This window comes from Mirounga angustirostris, unplaced genomic scaffold, assembly GCF_029215605.1.
Source record: "Mirounga angustirostris isolate CCGP_5_RB_7025 unplaced genomic scaffold, mMirAng1.0.hap1 SCAF_12, whole genome shotgun sequence".
NCBI classification, from domain to species: Eukaryota; Metazoa; Chordata; class Mammalia; order Carnivora; family Phocidae; genus Mirounga; species Mirounga angustirostris.
The window spans coordinates 6763347-6789817 of NW_026991720.1; the positions used below are offsets into that span (position 1 = coordinate 6763347).

The following is a 26471-nucleotide window of genomic DNA, read 5'->3' on the forward strand; positions in this document are numbered from 1 at the left end:
CCCCCACCAATGGCTCCATCCTGCACACCTTCCCTTCCCCACCCCTCACCAATGGCTCCATCCTGCACACCTTCCCCTCCCCACCCACCAATGGCTCCATCCTGCACACCTTCCCCTCCCCACCCACCAATGGCTCCATCCTGCACACCTTCCCCTCCCCACCCACCAATGGCTCCATCCTGCACACCTTCCCTTCCCCACCCCTCACCAATGGCTCCATCCTGCACACCTTCCCTTCCCCACCCCTCACCAATGGCTCCATCCTGCACACCTTCCCTTCCCCACCCCTCATCAATGGCTCCATCCTGCACACCTTCCCCTCCCCACCCACCAATGGTTCCATTCTGCACACCTTCCCCTCCCCCCACCAATGGCTCCATCCTGCACACCTTCCCTTCCCCACCCCTCACCAATGGCTCCATCCTGCACACCTTCCCTTCCCCACCCCTCACCAATGGCTCCATCCTGCACACCTTCCCCTCCCCACCCACCAATGGCTCCATTCTGCACACCTTCCCCTCCCCCCACCAATGGCTCCATCCTGCACACCTTCCCTTCCCCACCCCTCACCAATGGCTCCATCCTGCACACCTTCCCCTCCCCACCCACCAATGGCTCTATCCTGCACACCTTTCCCTCCCCCCCATGGCTCCATCCTGCACACCTTCCCTTCCCCACCCCTCACCAATGGCTCCATCCTGCACACCTGAACCTGGCCCTCACTCCAGAGCCACAGGAGCGGTCACAGGGACCCCAGGAGGACCAGGCTGACCAGCCACAGGGCACGGGGCAGCCCTCTGGTTCGCACAGCAGGGCCCCCTTCTCACACATGCTGCGGGGGAGGGGGAGGCAGAGGAGGTCAGGACTGGCTGGTCCCCTGACCCAGGTCCTCCCCACCAGAGCAGACACCCTCACCAGAGGCTGCAGTTGTCCAGGAGGAAGGGCACCCCTGGCTGCTTCAGCTCTTCACCCACGAGGCAAGGGCACTCAGAGAGGGGCAGGCAGTGAGCATCACGGAGGAGGAGCCCAGGGGGGCAGCGGCATCCTGGGGTGTAGGCAGGAGGGTCCTCAGCCCCAAGTATGGGGCAGCGGGGAGGGGAGGCTGGGGACCAAGGGCCGGCGAGTACCCCACGCTCCCCTGAGGGCTCTGCCCGCCGCACTCCTGCTTGCTGGGGGTGCCTCACCCTCCAGACAGTGCCCGCTGCAGCTTCTGTTGGCCTCAGGATCCAAGCAGGAGGGCGGACACGGAGCCACCAGCCCCTTCCGGCACAGCTCAGCACCAACATGCACACGGCCCAGCCCACAGTCTGGTGGGAGAGGGACACTAGGTGGGGTGGGTACAGGAGGCCCGGTGACCTTCCCCCACAGCCCCACCCCCGCAGGGCTCCACCCTTGGATGCCCCCGCCCAGCCCAGCTTCCTTACCTGTGTCCCCTGTGCAGGGGTGCAGGGCGCACGGTGCCCCCTCGTGGGAGGCCCCGGGGCAGGGGGCACCACCGTTCTTGGGCGGGGGGTCCACACAGCTCCTCCGGCGACTCCGATGGCCACCGCCACAGGAGACGCTGCAGGGCCCCCAAGCCCCCCACACAGCCCACGCCCCAGCCACTGTAAGGGAAGAAAGAATGGAGGTGGACCAGGTCAGCCCAAAGATATGCAGACTGTGCCGGAGAGAGTAAGGCAGCAGAGCAGAGGAGTCTGGACAGTGGCCAGCTACGTGGCCTAGGGCAGCACCACGGGGACTCCCGTGGTGATGGGTGAGCTTCCTCTCCTGTCCCAGGAAACCTCCCCTAGGTGGGTGGACCTGAGCAAAGAGCTCTAGGTGCCTCCCAGGATAAAGGCTCTGGTCCCTCAGAAAGGGCTGGGACAGTGGGACTCCTGGAGCAGGGCGCCTCCTGGTGGCAGCAGACAGAAACCATGTTAGGAGGCCGGGTGTGGTGCAGGAAGCCCCTCTGCAATGCAGAGGCAAGGTGGGGACTACTCCCTCAGATCTACAGAACAAAAAGGCTACAGGTCTTGGGCACAGCCTATTAACACCCTCACTCTGAAGTGGGACCCGCTCTGCTGCTCTAGTTCCCACACTCGAGGTTAAGGACCCGTCCAGAACCACTCAGGCAGGAAAAGGGAAAAGGGCAGGGCCAGGGGCAGGCTTCCCGATTAGCCTTCTGGACGCACAAGGCTGGGACATCAGAAGGGGCTGGCCTCCTCGAGTCCCGGAGAGGAGCCTGGACCCTGGGGTCCCCAGGAGAGCAAGGGCATCCCCCTGGTGTGGGTCTTGGATGGGAGCCCACGGCAGGTGTTCCCACCCCGGGGTCCTGAGGAGGCCTGGGTGCCGGTTACCTGGGCAGGTCTGCACGAAGCAGGGCTGGCTGCGGAGCCTGTCGGATGGGCAGTTGCCCCCAGGCAGGGGAGGCCGCAGCAGGTCCCGGCGCTGGAAGGCGAGGCCCAGCCCACAGGTGCGGCTGCAGAGGCTCCAGCCAGACCAGGGCGTCAGCCCACAGTCCACTGCAGGGGGACGGGGAGGCGGGACTCAGAGGGGGCTCACGCAGGAGCGGGGCCCTCAGAGGTGTCCCCTGGCCAGGCACGTACCACAGCCGTCCTCAACAGAGCCGTCCTGGCAGTCCGGCCGCAGGTCACAGTGCCGCTCAGCCGGCAGGCACTCCCCATTACCGCAGCTCAGCTGGCTCGGGGAGCAGAGGGCTTGCGAGGCCGGCAGCCCGGGCAGGGCCGTGGTGGGCACCGTGAAGGGCACAGGGCTCGCTGCCCGCGAGGTCGGGGGAAGGGAGCCACGTAAGTGATTCCTGACCCGATGATAAACTGAGCCCCTTCAACCTCAGGCCAAGAGCAGAGCGGCTTGTTGACCAGAGGTCCGGCCTCTCCTTTCTCCTGAAGCTTCCCACACCCCGGGCAGCCTTCTCTCTACTCTGTGTGGGTGAGACCCGGGGGTCTGTGCTCACTCACTACAGGCTCTCACATGGTCTCTCTGCTTGCTAAGGGCTCTGAGTGTCCAGAGAGAGATCGAACTGTCTAGAAGAACAGTTCCTTCCCTAGGATACCCTCTTCTTGAATGGGTGCTCCCAGGGGTGCCCCTTCCCTGATTGAGAGGCTAGGCTGGGAGCATAGTAATCTACTTTCGATGGATGGATGGATGGATGGATGGATGGATGGATGGGTGAGGAATGATGGATGGGGTGGCTGAATGAATGCTGGAAGGCTGGCTGGAGGAGGGATGGGTGAATGGAGGGTGGGTGGATATATGGATGGGTAGATGGATGGATTAATGGATAGTTAGAGGAATCCACTCAAAGATCAGACGGGGTTTGTGGAACAGGTTAGGACCCGAGACCTGTCCCATTTGCCCCCCTGACCATCCCCAAAGACACACACATTCCTGGCTGTTTTACCCACTCAGTTTCTTTTCACTCTCTGCTACCCCCAGCCCCCCACAGTTCCTTCCCAGATGAGGTAGGAATAGGGGGCAGAGACTTCCCCAAACCTAAAGCCCTCTGGCCACTGCCACCCACATGACTTCAAACCCTCCAGGGCGCCCTGAGGGCCCCCTGCTTACCACAGTGCCTCTCGTCGGAGCCGTCCAGACAGTCCTCCCTCCTGTCACACAGCTGCCCTGCTCCACACATCCCAGCACCTCACAGGGCACCTGGCCTGGGCTGCACCTTGCCGGGGCGAAGGGCTCTGGGGCGACGCTCTGGACTGTGGGCACCACCACAGCCGGCTGACGGGACACCTGCCCACGGTGTCCTCCCTCCCTCGGCCCCCAACCTCCCTCCTCCTGACTGGTGTGCCCCCACCTCCTGCCTCTCTTGGGACCATGGAAAAGTCATGAGCTGCCTCAGGAGGCGTGGTCCTAGGTCCTTCTACAACCCTGACCTCAAGCTGTGTGATCTTGAGCCAAGTGGCTAACCCCCGGGGCCTCTGCTTCCTCCATCAGGGACGTTGTTGGGATGAACAGGCTTAGAAGGCAGAAGACCACGGAATCTTACCAGCAGGGGCCACTGGGGTCACCTGGGATATGGGGGTGGTGGTCACGGTCTGCACAGATTCCCCAGGACTCAAGTGAGGAGGCTCGGAGGCTAGGGCCTGAGTCGCTGGTCCCTTCCCTGCGGGTGCAGGAGGGAGAGGGGTGAGGCCCACCAGCTCCCCTTCCGAGAGACGAAGCAGACACAGGCTCTCGGAAGGGCATCCAGGCTCTGGGTGGTGCAGGGTGAGGACAGACCATACCCCACCTTCTGAGGGGCTTCAGACCACAGATGAAGGGGGATTCCGCAGCCCAAGGAGCACAGGAGGGTTTTACATGAAAGTAGAAAAGAGCTTAGTTTGGAGCTGAGATAGACACTCGGGGCAGCTTCCAAGTCAAAGGGACGGTACTGTGTTTAAGGCCCCGCACCCGACAACTTCCTGGCAGCTACAGTGAAAAGGGGTTTGAGACTCTGCTTTGCCAACAAGAGATGAATATTGGGGCGCCTGGGTGGCTCAGATGGTTAAGCGTCTGCCTTCGGCTCAGGTCATGATCCTGGAGTCCCTGAATCGAGTCCCGCATCGGGCTCCCTGCTCAGAGGGGAGCCTGCTTCTCCCTCTGACCCTCCCCCCTCTCATGTGCTCTCTGTCTCGCTCATTCTCTCTGTCTCAGATAAATAAATAAAATCTTTAAAAAAAAAAAAGAGATGAATATTAAAAGACAGCCGTTTTTCTAGAAGCAGATTTAGAATGACATTAGAATTCATCCCACGGTCTGCACGTTATGGACTCCAGTGATGATATAAGTTGCTTCATCTGCTTTTTACAAAAGAACAGCCCACTCCTCCCCCACCTCGCTCTGGGACAGCTCTCCTTGGGCCAACGCGCAGGTGACAGATCAGGCAGCCGCAGGGAGCTCCTTCCTTGTCCAGTTTAGGATCTTGCTAACTTGGTGACCCCATCCTCCCTGTCATTTGCTGCCAGCAAGCCCTTCCGAAAGGGGTGCCTGGCTGCATTCATGGGTGAGTGGAGGGACCGCAGGTGGGGCCGGGCAGCGTTCCACAGCCCCAGGGAGACCTGTCCCGGCCAGGGACCTGGGGAAGGCAGCCATACCGCAGGGCCCAGGCTCGGCCCTGGGAGCCAGCCTGGGGCATCCAACCCTGGAATCCAGGAGGGTGGGCGGGGGCAGGATTTGGCCAAGGAGGCCATGGGGACCAGGTCTTCCTCCTCGAGGCCACCCTGCTCCACTGAGGGATGTCAGGGGTCAGCAGGAGACTGACCGCTGAGATGTAATGGTCCCTCACCCTGCGGGCTGGGGACGGGGGACCTGGAGTTTGTGCACATACCTGTGGGGGGTATGGATGACCCTCGCGAGGGATGCCAGTGTTCGGCCTCTGCCAGAGCCTGTGGAGGGAGAGGGCTCAGCCTGGGCCCCAAGGGCAGTCCTGCCTGGCGACTAAGCACCCACCTCTCATTCCCATTGAGATGCGCCTGGGTCCCACGGCCCCTCCGCTGTCCTCAAAGTGCAGGGTAGAGCTGGGGAGTGGAGCCCCATTGCTCTGCACACCTCCGGGCTGGACACCCCAGGTACTGGGAGCTCAGGGGCTCCTCTCACTGCCTCACCTAGGATTCTGCTTCAGCTCCTGCCCCCCAAAACCCCTGTCTTCCACCGGCATCCACACATGTGGGCCTCAGCACTATGATCACTCTCCCCTCTGGGTTCCTGACCAGGCTCTTCTCCAGAGGGAGCGTCTACCCCTCAGCTCCACATTACAGAACTCCCTCATCTTTCTAGCCTTTTCCAGGAAGCCTCTGGGGACCCCAGGGACAAATAGGGCTCTTCCCAGCTCTGAGCGCCTGAGGCCCTGGTGCCAGCCCTGTGGGCATAACTTCACTACCCAGTGGTGAAGACCTCTCCGATCTCCCAAACTCCTCCAGCACAGGCATCTGCCTGGGGCTTCTCTGCCCCTCTGGCCTCCAGCTGCCCATCCAGTACCGGGCTGGCCCCCAGAAGTCTCACGGGCTGAGGCAGACTACAAGAGCTGACCAGGGATGCACAGAGAGGCAATGCTGGCTGAAGGCGTGAAGAGAGGGTGGAAGACGGCGGGGCAAGCGAACATGGCTGCTGAGGCCCCAGGGCCGGGGCTCCCCATGCCCTGCACCCCCCTCCTGCTGGGCCTGCAGCTCCCCACTCACCTCTGTGGGCTGGGGGGGCAGCTGTCCAGGCTGGGTGGACGAGAGCACTGGGGTCCTGGCTGTGGACCAGACTCTGAGAAGACAAATCATCAAGGACTCCAGGGGCTCTCCCAACCTCAGAGCAGCCCCCCTCCAGCCCCCAGCAGGGCGGTCAGTGCCCTCTCTGGGTGGGCCCAGCGCAGGGCAGGGCTGGGGCACTCTGGAAGGGCACTGCCCGCTAAGACTAGATGAAGTGGACACTATCCCAGTGGTTTTCAGTGTATTAACCCCCCTGGAGGGCTTGTAAAGCAGATTTCTGTTACAGGCTCAAGGGTCTGTCTCAGTAGGTCTGAGCTGGGGCCTGAGAATCTGCATTGCTCACAACATCCAGGGGATGCTGATGCTGCTGGTCCAGGGGCCACATTTTGAGAACCACTAACCTCCAGACTCTAGGAAAAGGGCATCGCATCCGAGCATCCCATGGTGGGAGGGGCCTCTCGCCACGGGCACCTCAGGGCTGAAGGTGGCTCAGGGCATCTCTCACAGGCCGGCCCCTCTAAGGCGAAGCTGGGCAGCAGGGCACCCCATACCTGTCAGTGGCTGCGGGCAGGGGCACGCAGCCCTCCTCGTCGGAGCCATCCTCACAGTCCTTCAGCCCCTCGCACGGCTCCCCCCGCGGAGCCCACTCACCACCGGCACAGCGGTGCCCGCCCCCTGGGCACGGGGGCACCGCCTGCGGGGACACTGCTGGGAGGGGATGGCTGAGGGCTCCCGTCGGCCCCTCCCCCTGCGCCGCCCCTCCCTCCCCCAGCCCACCGGTACCTGGCTCACAGCCCAGCAGCTCCACCTGCAGGGAGATGCTGCGGTTGGCGTGGCCGCGGCGGACCTGGGGCCACACCCGGACGTGCTGTGCCTGCATCATCTGGCGAAAGGTCTGCACTGTGGGGGCCCCGTCCTCCCGGTTCCTAGGGGAAAGCTGCAGAGACAGGGCGGCCCGTTCACCGGGCCCGGGGCCGGCCTTTTCTCCAGGCTGCCTCCCCTGACCCCGCTGAGTGGGCCCGCCCAATTCAAGCCCCCCAAACTTCAAGGCACGAAGAGCTCCGGCTCTCCTGGCATGACTCATCAGGATCTCTCAAGGCTGTGGGTTCTGGCCCTGGTGCCCCAAGGGCAGGGGCCGGGTTGTGCCCATTCGTGTATCCCCAGAGACAGAATTCAGAGCAAATACATGGTTCCTCCTGCTTCGGGAGGCTTGTCTCCCTGGGGAGGCTACAAACCCGTAAGGGCAGGGCTGTGTCCCAGCTGCTCTTGACGTGGTCCCTACGATCCTCAATGAACTTGATGTCCCCTTAGTCCGCCCCCCCCCAGAGCTTTGCACACCTGCCCTGCACCTCAGCCACTGTGATAGCTTCTGATGCCCTTTTGACAGCCCCTGTTCCTGACAGGTGTCCAACAGGCCTCTAAGGTAGTAATGTCCCTCAGGGAGACTGGAAGGCGCTCAGGGACAAAGACAAAAACAAAGAAGGCCACTGGCCCAGGAGGCTCGGGCAGCCGTACCTTGGCTGGGGGCAGGATACCAGGCAGGATATCGGTATAGTTGTGCCAGTGTAGACCATCGCTGCTGAACTGGAGCAAGGCCGAGGACCCAGCCCCCTGCACCATGATGCCTGGGGGGTGGGGCAGGGGTCCGAGCTGAAAGAGTGAGCCCCACCCCCAGCCCACCATCACCGCCCAGTCCTCCGGCCCCCGCCCCCACTGCACTGACCAGTGAGGTTCTGGGGCAGCAGCAGGTCCAGCAGCAGGTAGGGGGGCCGGGTGTGCCGCTGAGTGCTCCGACCCGGATAGCCAGGCCCCTTGGTGGGAGCCCCCAGGAGGGCAGCCTGGGTGGGGGGCTCCAGCTTCAGGCTTCCCCAGGGAGTCAGGCCAGGCCCAGCAGGGAATAGCAGGGGTCTGAGTGCAGAGGAGAGAGGGGCTGGAGTGGGAGAAGGGCAGACGGTGGCAGGAGCCTCCCAGGGGTACAGTCAGGAGGTCACCAGGGGAGCTGAGGCATGCCAAGGGCCCCACGTTGACCTTGACCCGGGATGGAAGGGTGGTCCAGAGAGGGCAGTCAGACCAGCAACTTGAGCCAGGATGACTTCCAGATCCTTAGGATAACTGTCCTCCCATGGAAGGCGGGGGTAAATCCCAGTGAGCTAGCCTGCCTCCCCTCCTGGCTGGGTGACCCCTGGGCAATGTCCACTCTCCGTTCCACGACAGCTCGTGGCCCTCACCTCCAGGCAGAGGCAGAACGTAGGTGACCAGAGGGGGTCCGATCTGGGCACTGAAGGCTGGAGAGGGGGCAGGAGTGGCCAGGGGGCGGACCATCTGGTTCTCTCCTGTGTAGGGAAACTCAGGGCTCAGGAGGGAGAGACTTGCAGATAGGCTCACACTGGCCCCTGCCCCGGCACCCAGGTCTCTCCCCACTTCCTGGAGCACTTTCTCTCCCAGGACTTCCCGGGAGCCCCCAGAACAACCTCCCAGCTGGGAAAGGTCTGTCCTCCTTCCCTTGGCATGAGCTGACGGTTTCCACTCCCACTGAATATTTAGAGAACGTAGAATAAAACCACCAGTCTGAAATCACTTCAGGCCTACTGTTGCTAATAGGGGACTTTTGTGGGCACTATGTAAGGGTATCTCTGGATGGAAGCAGGGTTGGGGTCTAGCTCCCACTTGCCAACTAACTTGTACAGTGAACAACCTGTACAACTGTGTATGCTGGCTCTCCTCTAACCTCAGCTGCCTGTAGGTACACTTTACAGATAAGGAATCTGGACCCATAAACACATCAGTTTTCGAGTCTTTGTATTTTCCTGTTTCACTTATTTATTTTTATCTTTTTAAAGATTTTATTTATTTATTTGATGGAGATAGACAGAGATAGCGACAGACAGCATGAGTGGGGAGGAGAGGGAGAAGCAGGCTCCCCGCTGAGCAGGGGCCAGGACCCTGGGATCATGACCTGAGCCAGACGCAGATGCTCAACCAACTGAGCCACCCAGGTGCCCCTTGCTGTTTCATTTATAACTCGGTTTCCTCTTTAAAAAGTTCAACTTCAGGCACCTGAGTGGCTCAGTCGTTAAGCGTTTGCCTTCGGCTAAGGTCACGGTCCCAGGGTCCTGGGATCGAGCCCTTCATCGGCTCCCTGCTCAGCGGGGAGCCTGCTTCTCCCTCTCCCACTCCCCCTGCTTGTGTTCCTGCTCTCGCTCTCTCTCTCTGTCAAATAAATAAATAAAATCTTAAAAAAAATAAGAAGTTCAACTTTGTCTCAGTTGCTCTTAGGGGAAAGGGAAGGAACCAGACCTGGCCCAATAGAACCAGAGATAAGAAAGCACCCTCAAGGCGGGAGGCAGAAAGCCTCAAAAAGACAGAGGAGGCAGGCAGAGATGGAGACCTGACCTCAGGAGAGCAGAGACCAGTCCTCCCACCCAGAGGGCCCCTTCCTTCCCCAGCATCCAGGACCCAGGCTCCCACTACCCTGCGGCCTGTAACCACGGCCCCCCCCCAGACTCAGTGCTGCCACCTGGGGCTCCCGCTGAGCACCTGCTGTCCTCCTGCCCTTGGGGTCCCCCTGCCATTCCCCAGACCCACTCACCAGGCGGGGCGCAGCGGCAACATGAACCTCCCATTCCCTCCACCAGGACCCAGTCCTGTGGACACAAGAGTCAGGCTGGACATGCCGAGCTGGCCACTGCCAACCTCCGACGCAGTCTATCAGCTGCCTGCAACCCTGGCCTTTGCACCCTGCGCCTCCCCTGGCCCGGCCCAGGCCCCTCTGCCCCCTCAGCTGGGGGCAACTGCCCAGTGGGCAGTACGGGGAGCAGCGCACGGTGCTGCTGGGCAGACACTGGCAGACCGTGCAGGGGCCTCTCGCCAGCGCTCCCCCACGCCACGGAGCCGGCCCTGCCGCTCACAGCCCGCACAGGCCTCCATCCGGCACCTGGAAGAAGGGCCGCTGCATGCCTGCCCAGCGGGCTCACCCAGGCCACCAACCTGTCCTGATTTGCCTCGAGTGAGTGGCTTCCCAGGACTTCCCAGTGATAAAACTGGGACAGTCCTGGGCCGACTGGGATGCTCGGGCTCCCTATCACCCAGATCCCACCCCTGCACCCGAGAAACTGCAACTAGCCCCAGAGAGGGGTGTGGAAGCAAGCTGTGCCACAACCCTGGCCCGTGGAGCCCATTTCAGAGGGGGGTGGGCAGGCAGATATGACTACACCCCTGCAACCCTCCCCCCACCAAACCAGAGGACCCATACCTGACCCTAGATTTGTGGGCTCCCTATATCCCCCTTTCGGACTTGGAGGGTGTAACACTGGTGCAGGAGAAGGCCAGGGGTTCCCCAAAACTGTGCTGGGAGTCCTGGTGTTTAGACTAATAAGGCTCAGAGTTGGGGGGTTCCTCATCTGGGGTCCATGGTGCATATGGAAGCATCTCGAGTGAGAAAGAGCTCACCAGCAGCTTCCTAACTGGGAGCCAGAGGCGAGGGGAAAAGGTCCCTGTGGGTCCCCGGGGAGGGTGCAAGTACCTGCGGGCCTTGTGGTGGATGCCTCGGCACTGGCGACCTTCGCCGGAGAGGTGGGGGTTGTTGGGGCTCCGGAAGGACCACTGAATGTTCTGGCTCCCACAGGGGCCCAAGCACTCAGCCCATGGGGACCAAGAGGACCAGCCACAGTTCACTGAGGGAGGGCCAAGAGTCAGGGGCTGGAAGAGGGCTGGGTGCCCAGCTGGGTGGCCCGGGAGGGGACGAGGGAGGCCCCGGGGAAAGGCCAAGGGCAGGGCCTCACCGGCACAGCCAGGGTCGGGCCGACAGCGCTGAGGCCACCCATCTTGGCAGGTGCAGAGCTGGCAGTCGGCCTCGATGCGCTGCCCGGACCACTCCACTTGTCATCCAGCAGGCAGGGGCACTGCCGGGCCACACGCCCCGCCCCTCGCTGCCCAGCACCTGGCCTGCAGGGCACCAGCAGCCTGGGGGAGGCCCAGGGTGAGGCTTCCCTGCAGAGAGCTCCACCTCCGCAGACACACCTGCCACCCCCCGGGCCCAGAGCCCCCCTTACCTGGGCCACTGCAGGTCTGGTTAGCCGCGCACACAGCCTGACCAGAGATTTCAGCACAAGTCAGGGGGCAGGGGGCACAGGGCCAGAACACCAGCTGCCCAGAGCAGGTGGCACTGGGGCAGCCATCCTGAGGGCAGGGCCCTGAGAGAAAATCAGAACCAGAGTCTGGGAAAGGTGGGTCCCCTGCAGACACAAGCCACCCACCAGCAAGCCCACCACACCCTCCTCCCAGCTGTGCCCCCCCTTCCTGGCACTCACTGGTCTGGCGGGTGGTGGGAGGGCCCCCGGGCAGCATGGCACAGGTCCGGCCCCCATTCTGGGGAGGGTGGCACTGTCGCTGACGGGTCATGGTGCCCATGCATGGCTCAGCGCACAGGGACCAGGGAGACCAGAAGGTCCATTCGCCACCCACTGTGAGCAGGAGGGGCAGGATGCGTTGGTGGGCGTGAGGCCAGGCTGTGAGCCCTGTGGCCTTCCTCTCCCTTGCTCTCTCTGGGCCTCCACCTGCCCCGCTGGCCCTCCCAGGCACCCCAGGCCCCTCACCTGGGCAGGCGGCCGTGAAGCAGGCCTGAGTCTGGTGCTTGGGGCCTGGGCAGTGCTGCAGCATGGGGAGACCCGGTGGGGAGCAGTGGCGGCTCCGGCCCTGCACCCCAGGCCCCCACGTCCGGCTGCACGGCCCCCACGAGTTCCAGGTGCCCCAGGCCCCACAGCCCTGCTCTTCTGGGGAAGGCCCTAGCTCCGGGCCCGTCACAAACCTGGGGAGGGAACGGGAGCAAGGTTCCTCTCGAGTTGGGTGGCACAATGGCTCTGTTTCCTGCGTCACCCACTCTCCCCCTCCCCGCCCCCTCACCAGCTGGAAACTGATGCAGAGGCCATCAGGGCAGGAGTATTCCGGGCAGGGAGCCCTGGTCCCGTTGGGGCCTCCTGGGGCTGTCATCCCCTCTGAGGGGAAGGGAAGAGAAAACAGACCAGGAGTGAGAACTGCTCACCCCCCCCCCCCCACCAGCAGCCTTGGCCTCCGTCAGGGGAGCAGTGTCCCTCCCACAGCCCAGCTCATCCTCGCCCTGGGAACAGTCAGCGATCCCATCACAGAGCTGCTCAGGGCTCAGGCACAGCTGGGGAGCCAAACCACAGGGGGCGGCTGGGGGGGGGGGCGGGGAGCCTGTGGGCACCAGAGGAGTGTCCCGTTGAGCCCCTGCGTCTCCCTCCCACTCTCTGCAGAGGGGCCGGCAGGGGGGAACCAAAGCAGGGGAGGGCAAGCAGGAGGCAGAGCCAACACTGAACCTGAACCTAGCTCAAAACCACCTTTGGGAGGGGTCCAGGAGGGTCAGGCAGACCTGGGGAGGAGTCGGAGCCGTGGACAGCTGCCCCCTCCACCCAGGGACCGGTGGCCGGGACAGGAAGGGCTGCTTCGCAGGGGCACAAAGGGAACGCCCGGGTCTGGGGGGGTGGAGCTGGAGGGCTAGCCCTCCAAACAGGCTCACTTCCCGTGCCTGCAGAGCCGCTGCCCGCTCTCTTATCCCTTCTTGCCCAAATGTGGGCAGACAAAAGCCCCTTTCTTCTCTCCCCTGGGCCTGGGTGGGAGGGCAAAGATCTTCAAAGAGAGTTTCGTGAAAACGATCAAAGGAGGCTCTGAGGCCGCAGACCTAAGCGGCACTCGGGGTGGCAGGCGCGCGGCTGGGGCCGGGGGTGGGGAGAGACGGGGCCCCGGCGGCTGCGCGGCGGCCGGGCTCTCACCGCAGGCGGCGGGCCCTCGTCCGAGCCGTCGGGGCAGTGCGGCACGCCGTCGCACAGCTGCGCGGGGGCCACGCAGTGCGGGCCGCGGGCGCAGGGCGCGGGGTGCGGGGCGCAGGGCGGGCCGCAGCCGTGCTCGTCGCCGCCGTCGGCGCAGTCCTCCTCGCGGTCGCAGCGCCAGCCCCGGGGCGCGCACTCGCCGCAGCCGCACGGGAATTCGAGGGGGCGCAGGGCGGCGCTGCGACGGGCACCCGCGCTAGACCGGGCGTGGGGAGCGGGCTGCCCGGGCCGCCCGGCCCCTCCGCCTCCGCCGCCCGCCTCCCCGCGCCGGCCCTGCCGGCCCCTCTCCTGCGGCCGGACTTCCCCCACCTCCAGCCCCTCCCCACGTCCAGGCGCTCCCGCATTTCGCCGCCTCCCCCCCCCACTGGCTTCCCAAAAGCTCTCCCCTCGCCCAGGAATTGCATTGAGCACCCCAATCCCCTCATGTCAGTGGGAGCGCCTCGGATGTCAAGAAGTAAGACGGGGACTCTTCCAGGCCCTCTCAAACCCCTTTCAGGAGGCTGGGTCTGTGCCCGCTCCTCACCCCCAGCACCTGCCCCAGTGCCTCCCTCTGAGATGCTCTCCCCACCCCTCTTTCCCAGGCCTCCGGATTCCAGCTCTCTCATCCCTTTTCCTCCAGGACACTCACCGGGGCTGGCGCTGGCCCGGGGAGTTGGTGCAGTCGCCCCAAAGCCCGCGGAAGGGCCAGGCACAGTGCCCGCTGGGGGAGTGGGCAGCGAAGGGAAGGGGCAGTGCCCGGGTCCCTCGTCGGCTCCATCCGGGCAGTCCCAGATTCTGTCACACAGCAGGACGGCCCCCACGCAGGTGCCATCAACGCAGGACAGCTCCCCAGGAGAGCAGTTCAGCTGCCCTGCAGCGGGAGAAAGCGGGAGCTGGTCCCAAGGCACTGGCCCTTAAGCTGGCTGTTTGGGGTGCCCCCATTCACACACCTGCGGGTGCGAGCTTCCTAGCAGGAACCTGAACTGGTGACGGAGGGGAGGCAGGAAGGTTGGGGCTCAGTGGGAGGGGCTGCCTGGTGGACTGGAGTCCTGAGCTAGCCCACCCACCCAGACAGGCCTCCTCGTCAGCGGCGTCCGGACAGTCGGGATGCCCGTCACAGAGCAGGGCGGGGGGCAGGCAGCGCCCATCAGTGCAAGCCAGCGTGTCGTGGGGGCATGGCAGCCCTGCTCGTCCGTCCCGTCTCCACAGTCGTCCTGCCCGTCACAGAGCAGGGCCAGGGGCAGGCAGTGGCCAGAGCGGCAAAACATCTGCCCCTCCCCACAGCCTGGCATGGGGCAAGCAGGCAGGGTAGGGATGACAAAGGGTCCTAGAGGAGCCCCCCGACGCCGGAAAGACCAGAACAGCCCTGCCCACCAGCCCTAACTGCTGCCACTGTGAGGAGCAGCTCAGGACACGCTGTAGCGACGCGTTCGAGGACTGACCGTCACTCAGCCACTGCCCCAGCCAGGCAAGGACACTCACCCTCCTCGTCTGAGCCATCGCCACAGTCATCCTGGTTGTCACAAGGCCACCTGTGGGGCACACAGTGCCCACTGTCCCGGCATGGGGCCTCTCCCTCCGCACAGCCAGGCTCCAGCTCCTCACAGCGGGTAGTGTCGCTCTCGCAGAGCCACTGGCTTTCCTGGCATGTGCTGAGCGCACAGCATCCTGGGATCAGTCACAGCGCTGGGCTTTGCCAGCCCGGGGGTAGGGGGGCTCCCCAGGACCCCCCCCCACTCACCAGTTCCCACAGTCCTTCTGCAGCACAGTCCCCAGCAGGAAGAAGCTGCCCCCTGACTCACAGGGGCAGGAAGCTGGTTCTAAGCAGACTCCTCCTGGGGTCACAGAGGGCAGGACTGGAGCAAAAGGGGCACAGCGGCCCCTAGTGCCAGCCCTGTCACCGTGGCCTTGCGGCTCTCCTCCCCGTCCCCCCCCCTCCCCCGCCCGCCGCTGCCTCCCCTCTGCGGATTCTGACCCTACCCACCATGCAGCAGAGTCCCCTCGGGGCAGAAGCAGCCCTCCACACAGCCTGGCAGTGCCACCCGGGCTCAGGACCACGGTCATGGCAGGTCGGGGGACACATGGGGCCACAGGCCTCGTACACCTGGCCCCCTTCACACTGCAGAGCTGGGGAGAGAGGAGAGAGCTTGGGTCACCGTGGTGCAAGGGCACCAGGATGCAACAGCAGCAGGCGAGGCAGCCCAAGATGAGACACACGGAGGGCACGGGGAGCACGTGGAGACTTGCTGAGCCCCTCCCAAGGCTGTTTGCAACATGGAAGTTCTACGGGAAAGCAAGCTCGGCATGCTTGGTGCCCACCACACATATTTGCCCTTGAATGATACATGGCTTGCTTGCAGGCCAGGAGGAACATCCGCGGTGGGATTGGGCACTGGGGACCAAGGGCAGGGCACACTCACGGCAGAGTTCCTGGCTGTGCCAGCGCACGGGGAGCCCACGCCGGGCACACTCGTCTGCGCAGGTGGCAATGGCCGAGCAGAGACACTCACAGTCGCCCCCCGAATCGCAGCTGTGCAAGGGATTGTTCAGCCCCCGGACGCCGTCCCCACCCCCTGGCCCCCATTCCCACCCGGTCCCCGGCTCGCCCCTCTCACCCGCACGCGTCATGCACACACCGCTCGTAGTGCTGCTGCGGAGGCACCTCTGCGTGGCACCGGGCAAAGAGCGACTGCAGCATCACCCCGCGGCGGCCGCGGGCCCAGCTGGCCCGGTGGGCGTTCACCTACGGGCACAGCACCGTGGGCCAGCCAGACCCCACCCGCAGCAGCCGGCCTCCGGATCCTCCCCCCCGCCCCCCGCAGGTTTCCTGCAGCCGCCCCCACGCCCTTCCCCCTGCCTGCCGGGGCTCACGGTGCAGGGGTGTGGCAGGTCTCCTGGCTCGGGGCAGAGCGGACTCAGGTGCCAGGAGTGGGCAGCCAGCTCCGCTGTGGGCTCAGGACGCCCTGGCGGCTCCGCAGGTCGTTACTGGCATCTCCATCAAAATCTCCACACAGCCCAGACACACGGCCACGGAACTGTGGGGACAGCTGCACCAGGACCCGGGTGCCTGGGCAGGGAGGGCAGCGGGGCAGCATTGTGGAGAAATGACCCCATGGGCCTTCCTCAGGGCCAGGGGCGGGAGAAGACCAAGGGCAGGTATTCTGTGGGCCTGTTCGACCACCACCTGGTACCACCACCTGGTTTTTTGCGGAGGCTGATTGGCGATGATAAGAGACATACACCTTGGGGGGCTAGGACAAAAGTGGGAGCCTACTCTCCCAACCAAACCCAGGTGAGGGGGAGCAGGGAAATTCTCCAGCAGGCTGGATTCCGGGCAGGAGCCAGGCTCCAAGACAGACTGGGACACCCACCAGCCCCAGAGGCCTTGGTGGCCGGAGGCTCAGAGGGCAGCCCCACCGTGCTGACCAGACAACTCCTTCCCATGCCAGGGGTTACTCTGGTTTTCCTCAATTTCTCAGTAACTGTTATTTCTAAAATGCCAACTGCTTGGGCTTGGGTGGTGGGAGGTTAGGTTTATTTTCATTTCTTCTTTCCCAAACTGAGTATTTTCTAAATGTTTCTTTGGTGAGGAGGTATTGCTTTTACATTGAAGAGAAACATAACATTAAAAACATAATTTGGGAACTCCCACCACTCGTATGGAAGAGGAAGAGTCGGGGGGGGGAGGGGGGTCAGCCTCATGATGCTAAGGCGGGCATGGGTCAGGGGTGGGGGCCTGACCTCCGTCCCAGAGCAGGCTGAGGCCCAGGCGGGTCGTGAGCAGCAGGAAGAGACCAGCACGGAGCAGGCTCAGCCCAGGGCCTGCGCAGACCTTGGGGCCCGTTATGCTCACACCATTCACCATCACTGCCCGGCCTATGGAGGAAGAGAGGCGTTCGGACTCTGCCTTGGAGTCGAAGGGCTCCCAGATCCCCAGGAACCCCTCCCCAGCCTGCCTCCAACCTTCCTTTTGCTTCTCCAGCTATGTGACCTTGGGCAAGTCATTAGGCCTCTCTGGGCTTTAATTTCTTGGAGGCTTCCAGAATCAGGATTCCCAACCAAGAGGAGAGAGGAGAGGCACCAGCCCCACTGCACAGATGGTGAGCAGTGGGGGAGCCCAGGCCTTGGCCCCCCGTGCAGCAGTGTGATGCCGGCCGGCGTGCCCCTCCCCACTGGCAGTGCCATCCTGCCACATGGCGGCCACCTCTGAGCATATGCACAACAGTGCTCTGTAGTTGCACGGTCAGCGCCTTGGTGCAGGTGAGCCCACTGGCCCCACAGGGCAGGTTCTGGGCAGAGACGCTGAACCAGCCGCTGGCCTCTTGAACCAGCAGATATTCGCAGGCTCCAGGGAAGGTGAAAGCCAGCCCATCAAAGGTGACGTAGTGGGGGGCACCCGATGCCTGGCACCATCCGCCGCACCGGTGGCCCGTGCGGTGCCATTGCTGAGCCTGACATACGCTGTGGGTGGGGGTGGGGCGGGGAGAGGGAGGCATGAGGACGGAGACCCAGAGCTGTATCCAGGGGATGTAGCTGTCCAGGTTCCAAGCAGCAGACCCTCAGCGTGGGGCAGTCCTGGAGAGCTCCCCTTGCCCAGGCCAGTCTGGATATCCCACCTCATCCCAGTTCAAGGCGCTAGGCATACCGAATGTTCCAGTCCTCCTGGATGGTAGTGTTGGGCGGATACCACTGCCCTCCGTGACGGCAGGGACAGAGCTCAGGAGGCACGCAGCGCTCGTTCTGGGCAGAGGCCGGGACAAAGGGGCACCTTGGAGGGCTGAGTGACCCGCCACCCACCGTTTCAGACACCCAGGGGGGCTAGGGCAGTGCCCTGGGTGGAGCAGGGGCCACGGTGCCTCGTGCAGCCCCCTCCCAGACTTACCAGCAGCACGGTGCCTGGGGGACAGACACAGCTCCCTGGGCTGTCCGGGGGGCAGGAGTGGTTGGCACCAGGGCTGTCACACGTGAGGAGGCAGGCACCAGGGACATAGACAAGGTCACGGGGGCAGAATGTCTGCTGGGGGCCACAGCGGTGAGCAGAGCAATTCCAGAGGCCCCTCTCCTGACAGACACTGCCGAGGATGGGAGGCAGGTAAGAGGCAGGCCCAAGGCAGGACTCACCTCCAGGCGCCTCTGGTCTGGCCTGGGAGAGTCTCAGGAAGCCACGGGGTCCAAGCCCCTAATGTTGACTCTGGAGACCTGAGCATCTCACCCCCCACACCTCAGTTACAAGCACAGGAAGTGGGGCTGCTCCCCGCGCCAGCCATATGCGGGATGGACATGGTCACCCTTTCCTGCCCCAGCTCCAATGGGGCCATTCTCTGGGCTCTGAGGTTCTCAAAGAACCCCATTCCCAGCCAGGTAGGAGAGGGATTCTCTGAAGTCTCATCCTCACCCACCAAGCCCTGGCCATTGGCCCTGACTCCACAGGTCCAGAACTGGCCTTTACTTCTCCCTAACCCTTGGAAGAGCCTCTGGACCACAGTCAACCAGAATTCAGAGATCTGGGTTCTAGTCCTTCATCATTAACCAGCTGTGTGACTCTGCAAGCCGTGTGGCCTGTTAGAGCCTCAGTTTCCTCATCTGCAAAACGGGAACAATTCTTCCACTTCCTACTTTACTAGGTCATTGTAAGAATGCGGTAGAATTACATAAGATGATGTACAAGAGTGCTTTATAGGCCTGAAGTGCTCCACAACGAGGCGAAGCTGTGAGTGCTCTGTCGCCCCACCCTAACCCACAGGGCTACAAGCCCGGCCCCTTTTCTCTAAGCTCCACCTCTTCACCCCCAAGCTCTGTGCCTCCCCCCAAGGCCACCGCCCTCACCAGCGGTTGCAGTCCTTCATGGTGGCACTGCCAGGGGCATAGCGATGAGTTCCAAGCCGGCAGGAGCACAAGCTGGGGGGCACGCACTCGCCCTTGGGGTCCCACAGCAGTCCTGGGGGGCAGTTACAACCAGCCACACAGCTGCCCAGCTCCCCACAGTCTTCTGGCTCCCCACAGTTTCGACCACACGCTGGGACACACTCCTGGTACTCCTGGCCCCCAGGACACGGGACAGCTGGGCACAGAGACACATGCAGGTCAGGGGCATAACTACTGTTGCTCGGCCCGCCCTTCTGGAATTCCGAAACAAGGCAAGCCCAGCAAACTGCCAAGGTCCGAGGGCCTCCTGGGCACCTTCCCCTGCTACAGAGCTGTTGGATCCCTCGGGGCTCTTGCCAGAAGGGGCTGGGAGGAGGAGCCTGGGGGTGGGGCTGGCTGGCTGAGCCGACTCACGGCAGAGCGTGCGGGTCCTCCAGGGAGACCGGGCACCCTCCTGGGCACGGGGACGAGCAAAGGCAGTGAGCACAGGGCACAGGCAGTCCTTGCCAGGAGCACAGCCGCTCACAGCTGCCAAGCAGCGCAGGTGGAACGGCTCCCTGTCCACCAGCGCTTGGCATTCCTGAGGGGGGAGAGGAGGAAAAAATTGGGTTGGCTCCCCCTCCACAGATTGCCCTGTTCCCTCCAGTCCCCACTGCCACCTCCTGGGCCACGGCAGGGAGCAGGGCCCTCCCAGTAGCCCAGGGCGAGGGCAAAGCAGGTGTTGACCCCATCTTACAGGTGCGAACAGGAGCACCCCCAATCTGGCTACCTGGAAGGTGGGGCCGTGCAGGACAGCACAAGCTGTCTCCGCAAAAACGTGGCGCTGAGTGTGGGTGCCGCAGGGGGAAAGTGGGGCGCTGTCGTCTGCGGGGCAGCTTCCCTCGCCTGCCACCTGGAACTTGCTAGCAAAGGCTGCAGTGCTGGTCTCCACATCGCCAGCAGGTGTCAGGAAGTCATCCTGCTGGTTCCAGGTGAAGGTGCCACACAGACCCTGCACCTGGGCCACAGGAGTGGGTATGGGACAGTCAAATCCGGGCCCACCGTGGCCTTGCCCAGCCACTGGCCTGCCCCCCAGCACACCTGGTGGGCATGGCGGGGGTCCAGAGTGATGTAGGTTGCGGGGTCAGACACTCCCCAGAGGACTTGGGCCCCAGGCCAGCGCAGCAGTAGGAAGGTGGAGGAGGCTCGAGAGACACTGAGGCCCTTAGGCCCACGCCACGGCAAGCCCACATCCTGCCCATCGATGAGTACAGCCCCTGGAATAGAGGGCCTGTGAGGGGCTACCCCTGCGGGACTGGGCTGATGAGGATTGGGGGGGAGCACATCGCAGGAGAGGGCTACCTGAGTCTCTGAGCTGGATGTGGGTGTCCCCAGAGAGACAGAGATGGCGTGGAGGCAGTTCCCCGTGTCACAGGCCCCATGCTCCAGCACAATCAGCAACTGCCCCTTCAAGTCCTGGGGCAGATGGTGAGGAATGTGGTAGAGTGGAGGTGGGGAAGACCCCAAGAACAGGGTCTGTTCTGCACCCTCTCCTGCTCTACAGGACGCCTACAGCACCCACCTGGAGGCAGCTCCCACCCAACGCACGTGCTGAGCACCTTCTTGCCAGCCACACTCTCGGTGAGGTATAGGGCTTAACCCTGGCAAGCGCTAGCACTTGTGAGTATCTCTATGTGTGTGTGCGCACAGGCATGCGTGTGTAAGTATGTAGAGGTGTGTGTGCACGCGCGTGTGTGTGCGTGTTGGTGCAAGATGCCTGCTCTCCCTTTTCCCCGCAGGTATGCATGCTCATCTCTCTGTTTCTGGGCACGCACGTGCTAAATCTGCGGCATATGTCCACACCTGTTTGTGTCTATGGACCTGAACTTGGTAAGTCACCTAACTTGATTGGGGGAGGGCTGGGGAGGAAGGAGAACCCAGATTTCTCCTGGGGTTGTTTTGCAGGAAATAGCCTGTGATAAGCCCAGCCAGTCCGAACTGTGAGAAAGGACTGTGAGGATGGGTTTTGCTTTGTGCCCCTGGGCTAGGGTGGGAACATCACGGGAACCTAAGGCGGAGGCCAGGACCCCAAGGGCAGGTTTTCGGGGTCTGCGGCAAGCCATCCTCCCTCCAGAGTCGGTCCTCTCTCAGCTTTTCCCGGAATGACTGTGTGTTTCTCACTGATTTATTTAGAGGTTTCCCGACCGTCACCTCTCGCCTACAGAGCGCCACTGAGGCCTCCTCCCGGCGTTAACCCCCTACCCACCTGCACCAGGCTGGAGCGGCCACCCGGGCGGCCGCGGCAGGAGAAGCTCCGCCCATCGAAGGTGAGGTAATGCCCGTCCCCGCCCACCGCGCCCTCAGCTGGGCACGGCGCCTGCGCGCAGAGCCAGCGGCCGTCCTGGCACACGCTGTGGGCACACGGGGCGGGAGCGCGCTCTGATTCGGAGCCCACGAGCTCCTGCCCCCGGCCAGCCCCGGGGCCCTCCTTCCGCCAGCAACCCCTGTAACGCTGCAAGGCCTGGAGGTCAGCCGGTGGAGGTCACTGGCTAGGTCTCTAAGCAGGGCCATCAATTATGCCAGGAGAGGTCACAGGTCCCTTGTGAGGGGCCCCCGGAAGGGGAGGCAGGTTGAGGAGACAGCAGAAGGGAGGGCTCCGAGGGCACCACGCGGCCGAAGGGCCAGCGAGGCCCGCGGGCCCACCAGGGGTTGAACAGCTGGCGCACGGTGTCCCCTACCCCAGGGGTAGGGCCGGCGCCGGTGGGAGCAGGGGCAGCCGTAGAAGAAGCCAGAAGCCGTAGGGTAGAAGAGGCCCGGCGGGCACTCGCAGCCGCTCACGCACGCTCCCCGGCAGGACCCCTCCCCTCCTTCACCCACTGCTGAGCAGCTGGCTGGGCAAGCCGAGGTGCAGGGGAGTACAGCTGGCCCCCAGGGCACGGGCGCTCTGTGGGCACGGGAGTGGGCTGAGGTCCAAGGGTCCCCCTCCTCCCGCCAGACCTCGCTTGCCTGCAGCCCAAAGAGAGGGCGCGTGCGAGGAGGCCCAGCGCTCAGGAAACCAGGGTCACAGGGCTGCTGTCAGAAAGGGTGGGGACACCAGGGGCTATGCAAAGAGGGACAGGCACCAGCCCTACCGCAGAAGCCCGGCTTCCTCCAGCCCACATGGATATGCTGCTTGGCACACTCCTGGGCATAGCTGGCCAAGGTGGTGCACACGGCTTCCCGACGGGCCTCTCGCCCACTGCCTGCTGGGGCCCCAGAACTGTAGGCAAAGAGGCAGGCCTGGTGGTACTCAGCAGGGGGAGCCTTCAGAGAAAGGACAGCCCCTCAGTCCACCAGCCTCACCAGCACTCTCTCCTCTTGCCTCAATCATGCTCTGACTTAGAATCAAACAGAATGAGCACTAGAAGGGACCTCTGAGATCATTCATGCAAAGCAACGACAGGACCAGATTCCCTGTTTGGCACCTCTCTAGCACCCACTCCTTCCCGCCCCTCTGGTGGTGGATACCACCTCCACCCCCACCCATGCCTGGGCATGGCATTCCCTGAACGGACTGTCCAGCAGCTGGTGGCACACATCCTGGGCTTCAGCCTCCGTGCCTGCCTCTGTGCCGCTCAGGGGGTCCTCAGCCCTGGGCTGCCTCCACTGAATCCAGACACCCAGGCTGGAGACAACTGAATTCAGGTCAATGGGGGAGGAGGGACATTAACCAGGACACCAGGAAAGTGGCCACTACCCTCATGGCTGCTTCAGGTCCCCACTGTCATGGCCACCAGCCCAGACAACCTGGGGTTTTGGGGGGCAACACAGTCGTAAGCTCTGGTAGGGGGTGGGGGAGCTGGGATCACATCAACCCACAGGCAGGAGGTTTCATAACTAGCTAGTTAACCCAAACTGGTCAGTGACCAGGTTGCTGAGTGTGTCCCCTGGGTGGTCAGTTCACCACTTGAAGTCCATGGGACCCTGAGCCTGCCCCCCACCAAGGGTCTGGGAGAGGGCCAAGCCCTGTTCCAGGGAAAAGGCCAGTGATGAAGACAGAGAACAGAGGCTTGGAGGTATCACAGAAGCCAGGAGCTGGGGAGCAACCAGGAGCAGGGCACTGAGCCTGGGCTCCCTGGGGGCTGTAGTCTCACCTCGGAGTCAGGGAGCCTCCAGGAATTCCCAAAGGTGGCAGCTAACACAACCAGTCTCCCTCCGGGCTCCAGGAAGTCATCTGGGGAAGGGTGAGGCAGAGGTGCCCTGTCTGGGCTCTCCAGTCTTTCCTTACCTCCTATACCAGCAACCGAGTCATGCCCACTTACCCTCAGGCTGGCCATTGTAGACTCCACAGAGACCTTGAGTTTGTCCCTGGAGCTCAGAGTCCACAGAAACGGAGACCGAACTGGACCTGTCCAGGCGCACAATGACCCCCAGGCCCCCTGACAGCACCAGCCAGTCCCCTTGCCACTGCAGGCTCAGCCCTGGGCAGGAGAAGGCAGGAGTCACACTTCCCACCCCTCCCACCATCACATCAAGGCGCAGACTGCTCAGGGAAGGAGAGGAGATGGAATTTTGACAATTCTAGAGAATTCTGCACTTCATACTCTTTAAAGGAGAAACAACTGGTTTTCCCATCAGAGCGCTCTTTGAGAAGTTCGTGGACACTACAGATGCTCTCTTGAGCAAGTAACTCCAAGAAATAAGTAAACTACAAAGCTCTTGTGAGCACGCACACACACAACCCCACCCCCACCTCACTTCATGGACCGAAGACCGGGAAAAAAGCTCTAGTAAGTCAGGGTCCCACCTAATAGCACAAAAGCCCTACTTCCCAGCACTGAGAGGCAGGTGGGGAAAGAGGTTTGTTGTGGGTTTGGGGTTTTTTTTTAAAGATTTTATTAAAGGATTTATTTATCTGAGCGAGAGAGAGATTACACAAGCAGGGGACAGGGCAGAGGGAGAGGGGGAGGGAGAGAATCCCAAGCAGACTCCCTGCTAAGCTTAAAGCCTGGCACCGGGCTCCATCTCATGAACCCAAGATCATGACCTGAGCTGAAATCAAGAGTCAGAGGCTTAACCAACTGAGCCACCCAGGCACCCCTTAAAGATTTTATTTTTAAGTAATCTCCTCACCCAACGTGGGGCTCAAACTCACAACCCTGAGATCAAGAGTCCCTTGCTTTACCGACTGAGCCGGCCAGGCATCCTGATACTCAGAGGGCTTAGTAAGGGACTTGCCCCAAGCCACACTGTGAGGGGATGAGCGGGGCTGGCTTGCAGGAGTCAACCTGGAGACTAGGTCCATGACCTCCTGGCTCCTCAGCAGGCTCCTCATTTCCAAATACCCCCCAATCGCAGTGGGGGGCGGGACAGCAGTCTCCCACTCAGCTGCCCCTTCTGCTGTCCCCTGCCCCCTGCCCCCGGGGGTAGGCAGGCTGTCCCCGAGGAACAAATGGGGCCCTGGGAAGTCTCCTGCTGCCTACAGTACCGTGGAGCAGCTGAGACTCCCCATCAGGTACCAGCTTCCCGTTCACAGAGACATTTTTGCCCTGGATCAGCACCTCCTCGGGTCCCATCATTACTCGGGCCTTGCGGGGAGACACAGAGTGGAAGAGGTGTTCAGCGGCTCACCTCCTCCCCCTGTGCAGCTCCCTTCCTGTGTCCTTCCCCACCTCCCTTCCTCACCAGCTGACAGTGCCCAGGCTGGGGGCAGTGCCCCGGGGCGTGAGGTGGACGGCCCAGGTGGCATCAGCGGCGCCCGCCAGCAGGTAAGCCCAGCGGCCCGGGAAGTGGTAGTGGCGCCCATCAAAGGTCCGGTAGTGGAAGCCCGCCCAGGTGGCACAGGTGGCCGAGGGCCGCTGGCGCTGGCTCCAGAACTAGGCCACGGCCCCTGCCAGGGGCTGCAGGACGGCTGGAGAGGGAGTGCTGCCTGGAGGAGATACACCAACTGTGAGCTGAGTGTGAAGGCAGGAGGGTGGAGCATGAGGCCACGGGGCTTCCCCCAGAGCAGGAGGCAGGTGGAGAGTGAATGAATGGTCACTCTGGAGGCAGGAGGGATGGGAGGTGACTCATCCGAGAGCGCAAGGGAATGGGCATGGGCCCTGCAGGAAGGCCCAGAGCTCAAGGATTCTATGTGGCAGTGCCTGGGCAGGGGGAGAAAGTGATGGCCAGGGCTGCAGACCCACCTGGGAGGGGTCGGCTGGAGCAGCTGAGGCCGGCCTGGGAGCTGCCCTCCCGCCAGCTCTGTCCGCAGGGCCAAGCACAGCACTCCTCCAGGCTTCCTGCAGAAGCATTAGCTGAGCCCGCCTGCTGCTGGCACTGCTGAGTGGCAAAGCAGCGGCCCCCAGGGCTGGCCTCTGCAAGGGCTGTGGCGAGTGGAGGGAGAGAATGGGGCGACCCAGACAGTCAGCCTGGACCCAGCTTCTCTCCCCGGGGAAGCCTCCACGAAACCACAGATCTGGGCTAATAGCAGGTGCTTACCCAGGGTGCAGTGGCTGCCCCCGCAGCCTGGACAGCAAGCCCTCACTGTCCGGTTCCTTGCAGTGAGCCGGGTTTCTGGGGGCCTGGGTCCACCGAAAGGGCAGCAGAGAGAAGATGTTAGTGTTCAGCCCAGCCCCGTCCCTGTCCCTGAGAATGGTCCGGGACATTCAATCTAGTCATCTATTCTCTGAGTGACTCTCTCATGTAATTTCCCTTCCAGTTCTTTTTTTCTTAATATATTTTTGGTGGTTTTTTTTTTTTAAGATTTTATTTATTTGTCAGAGAGAGCACAAGCAGGGGGAGCGGCAGGCAGAGGGAGAAGCAGGCTCTCCACTGAGCAGGGAGCCCGACGCAGGACTCGATTCCAGGACCCTGGGATCATGACCTGAGCCGAAAGTAGACGCTTAAACGACTGAGCCACCCAGGCGTCCCATCTCTTCCAGGTCTTAATTTCCCCTTGTGCAAAGTGAGAATGATGTTGGGAAGGCAGACTGGAGGGGAGGCACAGGGAGCAGACATCGTACCTCTCCCCGCACTGCCTGCTCCCTGTGCCGCCTGTCCCCAACCCCACACCCCTGACTCTTCTTGAACCCAGCCAGACCTACTTTCCAAACGCCTGCTTCTCCAGGACACCACCCAGTTCACCTTCCCCCCAGAATGTTGGCTCCATTGCTCTCTCCTGCTCAGCAGCTACCCCAGGCGCCGACCCTCACTCACTTGTAGATGGGACAGAGCCCAGCACGTCCACTCCAGGACAGGTCCAGCTGCCAGCCCAGGCGCTGGTAATAGTAGAGGCTGGTGCAGGGCACCAGGTCCTCCTGGTGGGGGACAACTTCCTCCTCCACCAGGAAGGTTTGCGTATGTTCACACCACCGCCTGCCCGCAGATGGGGAATGACAGCTACAGTCACCAGCCCCTCTATTGCCAAGAAGCCCTGTCCTGTGGTCCCACTCCCCAAAGAGCCCCTCCCAGGGAAGGGTTAGTGAACTGAAGAGGAGGCTGGTTGGGAGCAAGAAGCATAGGAGGGCGCCTGGCTGCCCCAGAGGGTCCTGTTCGTGAGGTGGGAGCAGAGGATCTTAGTGAGAGGGGCCCCAGGCTGGGCTGCTTACCCGTTAGCCAGTGCCCATGCCATCCCAAAGAGGAGGGCAGGAAGCAGCAT

The 26471-nt window shown here is 62.8% G+C and overlaps 1 protein-coding gene across 1 annotated transcript in view; it reads right to left on the reverse strand.

Moving 5' to 3' along the window:
- LOC123836067 (SCO-spondin-like) overlaps positions 1–26471 on the reverse strand; it is a 52387-nt gene extending 25916 nt beyond the window's left edge. Inside the window, 69 exon segments of the mRNA XM_064575626.1 lie at positions 707–832; positions 916–1045; positions 1185–1307; positions 1425–1604; positions 2337–2501; positions 2586–2756; positions 3565–3621; positions 3624–3729; positions 3919–3936; positions 4011–4114; positions 5318–5420; positions 6691–6893; positions 6969–7122; positions 7701–7810; positions 7909–8055; positions 8058–8093; positions 8414–8518; positions 9775–9849; positions 9978–10049; positions 10052–10119; positions 10708–10858; positions 10967–11062; positions 11065–11091; positions 11094–11147; positions 11237–11377; positions 11495–11647; positions 11780–11976; positions 11978–11991; positions 12087–12178; positions 12974–12982; positions 12985–13197; positions 13200–13208; positions 13659–13880; positions 14077–14187; positions 14190–14336; positions 14492–14661; positions 14751–14844; positions 14994–15038; positions 15041–15136; positions 15430–15539; positions 15625–15752; positions 15881–15966; positions 15969–16076; positions 16751–16885; positions 17214–17470; positions 17655–17749; positions 17892–18081; positions 18836–19070; positions 19289–19454; positions 19644–19871; positions 19955–20130; positions 20216–20248; positions 20251–20329; positions 21120–21264; positions 21557–21594; positions 21596–21765; positions 21768–21797; positions 21985–22156; positions 22382–22481; positions 22483–22517; positions 22987–23066; positions 23155–23313; positions 24321–24420; positions 24518–24552; positions 24555–24761; positions 25018–25197; positions 25313–25395; positions 26030–26188; positions 26422–26471. Of these exon segments, the coding sequence (XP_064431696.1) occupies positions 707–832; positions 916–1045; positions 1185–1307; positions 1425–1604; positions 2337–2501; positions 2586–2756; positions 3565–3621; positions 3624–3729; positions 3919–3936; positions 4011–4114; positions 5318–5420; positions 6691–6893; positions 6969–7122; positions 7701–7810; positions 7909–8055; positions 8058–8093; positions 8414–8518; positions 9775–9849; positions 9978–10049; positions 10052–10119; positions 10708–10858; positions 10967–11062; positions 11065–11091; positions 11094–11147; positions 11237–11377; positions 11495–11647; positions 11780–11976; positions 11978–11991; positions 12087–12178; positions 12974–12982; positions 12985–13197; positions 13200–13208; positions 13659–13880; positions 14077–14187; positions 14190–14336; positions 14492–14661; positions 14751–14844; positions 14994–15038; positions 15041–15136; positions 15430–15539; positions 15625–15752; positions 15881–15966; positions 15969–16076; positions 16751–16885; positions 17214–17470; positions 17655–17749; positions 17892–18081; positions 18836–19070; positions 19289–19454; positions 19644–19871; positions 19955–20130; positions 20216–20248; positions 20251–20329; positions 21120–21264; positions 21557–21594; positions 21596–21765; positions 21768–21797; positions 21985–22156; positions 22382–22481; positions 22483–22517; positions 22987–23066; positions 23155–23313; positions 24321–24420; positions 24518–24552; positions 24555–24761; positions 25018–25197; positions 25313–25395; positions 26030–26188; positions 26422–26471 (8063 nt within the window).